We start from the raw sequence: 4,424 nt of genomic DNA, 5'->3' as shown, positions 1-4,424 counted from the left end.
AGGTGTCTCTCATCCTTTCATGGAGCACAGCCCAGCCAGGGGATGACCATCAGGGTGGCCTGGGCTGCCCACTTTGTCAGGAGAGCCCCAGGGAGCTCCTGCCCAGTGGTGTTGTACTTGGGGTGAGAGGGGCTGGGGATGGGGTTTGGGGCTTGTCAGGCGGGTGGGGAGGCTCTGGTGGCTGTGACATCACAGAGGATGGGTCACAGTGGGATCTGTCCCTAAGGACAACACCAGGCAGCCCCACTGCAGCTGGACTTGGGCAATTGGTGAGTGCACATGCACAGGGAGGGCTGGGCTGGATGGGGGACGGGACAGATGCCCCAGGGAGTTTCTAACTCTGAGTGAGAGCTGAGACCTTCAGAACAGGACAAGGTTCTGCCCTTGGGGCTGGGGACAGTGGGAATTGGGCTCTCTGGGCTGGCTTTTGGGCCTGTCCCTGCTCTGCCAAGAGACCCCCCTGGGACCTCCTGCAGTGGGTTTGGACTTGGTGCAGTGGTGCCCAGAACCCACTGAGCAGGGGATAGGGTTGAAGTCTGGGTTTGTCAGCTCTGGTGGCTGTGACACTACAGAGAGCAGGTGGCAGTGGGAGCCATCCCCAGGGACAACACCAGGCAGCCCCCCTGCAGCTGGACTTGGGCAATTGGTGAGTGCACATGCACAGGGAGGGCTGGGATGGACGGGGAATGGGACAGGGGTGTTTCTAACTCTGAGTGAGGGCTGGGCCCCTCAGGGCAGGGCAGGGTGCCACTCTCTGGGCTGGGGGCAGAAGTGCTCAGGGCTCCCAGTGGTGCCAGAGAGGCTTTGGGGATCGCCAGGTACCCCTGGCTCCATGGAATGCTCCAGCATGGCAGGGATGGGGCCTCAGGAGACAGCTCAAGTGTCTCTTGCCCTTTCATGGGGCACAGCCCAGCCAGGGGATGACCATCAGAGTGGCTTGGACAGGACTGGCCCTGTGCTGTCTCCAGCCAGGGTCAGTGGTCCCTTCAGGCCTGTTCACCCAGACCTGCTGATGAACGTTTCTCCCATCTCCTCCAGGCCATGGCTGCAGCAATCACGTTCTTTGTGGCTGTGTTGGCCATCCTGCTCAAGCAGACACGAGACCTACGGATCAGTGTGGTCACAACACAGCAGATGCAGCAGCATGAGGAGTTTCTGCACCAGGAGATGAAGCAGCTGCTGCAGGAGATTGAGGAGATCAGGTCCCCACAAGAAGCCCAAATCCTCTCTGGTTTGCAGCTCTGTCTCTTCTGGGCTGCTGCAGCAGTCATGCTCCTGGAGATCTGCTGGGTGGCCTGGCAAATGAAGTTTGCCCCTTGCAGCCATGTGCAGAACAGCTCTGGCAGTGAGGAAGAAAATGACAATGACGAAAAGCTCAAGGGACCATGCCAAAGGCTCAGGTTGTTTTCTGTGCCCAAGCTATCGTCAATGCAGGGACTGTCTGACATGTGCAGGGATGTGAAGAAGATGATGCATGACGTCCTCCACGTCTGCCGAGTGCTTTCCAAGGACACTTTCATGCCGGAGATGCACCCGGCCACGGGGAAGAACAACATCCATGAATCCTGGAGTATCTTTGAGGGCCAAATCTTGTACCAGCTGCTTGTGGTCCTGCAGCCACCCTCCAGGCATTCTTTCAGGCTGGAGCTGTACAGTTGGACACACCTTCCAGAGAGGTGCTCCAACGTCCGTGTGGTGCTGGAGTGCAGCTGCTTGAGGGAAACGGGGAATATTCCGTGTTTTCTCCACCCCTCCGAGACCAATCAGACGGCCCAGCGCTCACCCCTGCTGCAGAACCTCTGCACAGGCTCCTACTTAGACGTGGAGGAAATCGCCTGCTGGGTGCAGAACTTGGTGCAGACAGCCTGGGAGCATTTGCCCCAGTGGCAGCACTGGCAGCTCACGGTGCTGCCGAGCTCCCACTGCTGCCGGCTGCTGCTGAGCGGCCCCTCCGACCTGCAGCTCTGTGCTGTGCTGCTGTTTGCCGTGGAGCAGGGCAGCCCTGGCACCTTCCTGCTCCTGCAGTGAGAGTGGCCAGCGCTCCCAGCTGCTGCTTTGGGCTGGGGCTGGCTGGGGATTGGGAGTAGACACAGACACACAGCTGACCTCAAGTGCCCAAAGGGACCTGCTGGAACACTGAGCTCAGAATATTAAAGAGGGAGAGAGAAGGAAGAGGAATGGGACACGTTTGGAGTTAAGGCATTTATCTTCCAAGTCACCTCAACAGGTGATGGAGCCCATCTTTCCTAGAGGTGGGTGAACACCTGCCAGCCCATGGGAAGACAAATGCTGTAACTCTGAGCATCTCCTTGGAATCACAGAGTCAATCAAGCTGGAAATGACCTCTGAGGTCCTTGAGTCCATCCTATGCCCCAACACCACCATGGCACTAAGTGTCATGTGCAGCCTTTCCTTAACACCTCCAGGGAGAGTGCCAAGCACCTCAGCCTTTTCCTCACTTCTGGTGACTGTATTCCCTCCTGGATCCAGTAAAGAATGGAGCTTTTCCTTGCTCCTCCTAGTGCCATTAATGTATTCAAAAAGCAACTTTTTATTATCCTTCACCAGGATATTTGGCCACCAAAAGTGGCCCAAATGAGTTCTGAGTTTTTACCTCTCAAATTTTATTCCCCCATGACCTAACAAGATCCATAAACACTTCCTGAGCTGTCTGCCCCTTTTTCCAGAGGTGATTCCCTGCTGGGCTCACCAGCTGTGCCAGGGAGTGAAGTTCTCACCCACACACTCCAGGGCCCAACCAGGCTGCCTCTGCTTGAGTTTCCAGCAGACATCCAGCAGGTCCCTCCCTCTTCCTTCTTTCCCCCTCTTTATGTGCTGATCCTGATGGAATATGGTACAGAATATCCCTTTGGGAATCCCTTTGGGGTGCCCTAACCCTAACCTTGGGGTCAGCTGTGCTGTCTGTGTCTACTCCCAAACACCCAAAACCCTCTTGTGGTTCCAGCCCCAGCCAGAATTAAGCACCACACAGCCATTTGTTCAACACCCTTCTCTTGCCCCACACCCTGGTGGAGTGGGGAGGAGAATCAAAAGTAAAGCTTGCAGGTTTAGAGAAGTTTAAAAATTAATCATTTAGAGAAGCTTAGTAATTGAAAACAAAGTAAAATACTGTAATAATGGTAAATAATAATAGTATTAATAATACAATGGAAAAGAAAAAGAAACCCAAATATGTGATGCACAATACAAGTGCTCACTACCTACTGACCAGTAATGTCAGAGCTGCTTTTCTGAGCCCAGATCAGGCCCTGTTCCTGATAACTCCTCCAGTTTATACACTGGGCATGCCATTACATGGTGTGGAACATGCCTTTGGCCAGTTTGGGTCACTTGTCCTGGCTATGCTCCCTCAGTTTCTTTTTTGTGCCTTCTCACTGACAGAGCATGAGACCCAAAAGAAAAAAAATAATCCTTGACTTAGGATAAATATGACTCAGCAAAAACAAAACCATCAGTATTTTGTCAACATTTTTCTCCTTCTAAATCAAAAGCACAGCATTGTACCAGCTACTGAGAAGAATTTAAGTCTACCCCAGCAAAATCCAGGCCATCCCCCAGCCCCCTCACCAGCGTGGCAGTGCAAGAAGCAGAAAAGGCCTTGATGCTGTGCAAACACTGCTGAGCAATAAGAAAAACCTCCCTATATTATCAACACCCTTTTCAGCACAAATCACAAACACAGCCCTACTCTGGTCACTAAAGAAAATTAACTCAACCCCAAGCAAAACCATCTCACTGAGCAACAGGCTTTGAACTATTTTCTGTGGTGCAGAGGAAACAAAATTCAGGCACCAAAGCCTGCTAGCTAGTTCCAGTAATAGTACAAAAGGTCATTTTTCCAAATGGCTGAACTGCACCCCCAGGCTTCCAGGATTATTTGCTGTGTCATTATTAAGAAAAATCTCATTGCATTAAGAAGCAGCCATTGCTTTTAAAAAGACAGAGGCAGTGGGGTTTTTTTTAAAAAAAGCAAACCCAAGAAAGCCTTATCACAAAGCCAGTGTGAGCTGCATTTGAAAATAAAGTTTGTAGTTAAAACTGAGATTTCCCTGGCTCCTGTTTCCACCAGCAGCCATCTCACTGGGGTCTGACAGGTGTTTGCAGGGTTGCTAAGGCCCTGGGTTAATTCAGTGCATGAGGAACAGTGAGATTAAATTATTTCTGTAAGTGGAGTTTTGAAAAATTAATTGAAAAGGTGAACTACTCTTCCCAAATAAAAATTCATGAAAGCAGACCACAGACATCTTTCAGTATGGGGGAGTGGACAGAGAATGCCCTAACTCTCAGTTTAATATTAGCTGGAATATGACTTCAAACTTGACTCAAGTCAAAGTCAAAAGGGAGGACCTATGGCAGCAGCCATGCACTAATTCAGCACTGAGAGTTTTGAATAAACGGTACAT

General features: G+C 51.5%; 1 protein-coding gene across 1 annotated transcript; it reads left to right on the top strand.

Moving 5' to 3' along the window:
- Positions 1-250: 250 nt before the first annotated feature.
- On the top strand, positions 251-3,727 carry LOC147652874 (inositol 1,4,5-trisphosphate receptor-interacting protein-like 1). The gene is made up of 2 exons (XM_086890019.1): positions 251-646; positions 1,039-3,727. Exon 2 carries the CDS (start codon positions 1,042-1,044, stop codon positions 2,026-2,028), a length of 987 nt encoding a protein of 328 aa, XP_086746145.1. The 5' UTR covers positions 251-646; positions 1,039-1,041; the 3' UTR covers positions 2,029-3,727.
- Positions 3,728-4,424: the final 697 nt, after the last annotated feature.

The sequence above is a fragment of the Cyanistes caeruleus genome, chromosome 5 (assembly GCF_971803275.1).
Source record: "Cyanistes caeruleus chromosome 5, bCyaCae1.hap1.1, whole genome shotgun sequence".
Classification (NCBI taxonomy): domain Eukaryota; kingdom Metazoa; phylum Chordata; class Aves; order Passeriformes; family Paridae; genus Cyanistes; species Cyanistes caeruleus.
Note: the sequence above shows the minus strand (reverse complement) of the source record. Positions and strands in the feature narration are given on the sequence as shown.

Excerpts from the sequence above, each read along its gene's own strand:
- LOC147652874 (XM_086890019.1), top strand. The coding sequence starts at position 1,042 with ATGGCTGCAGCAATCACGTTCTTTGTGGCTGTGTTGGCCATCCTGCTC.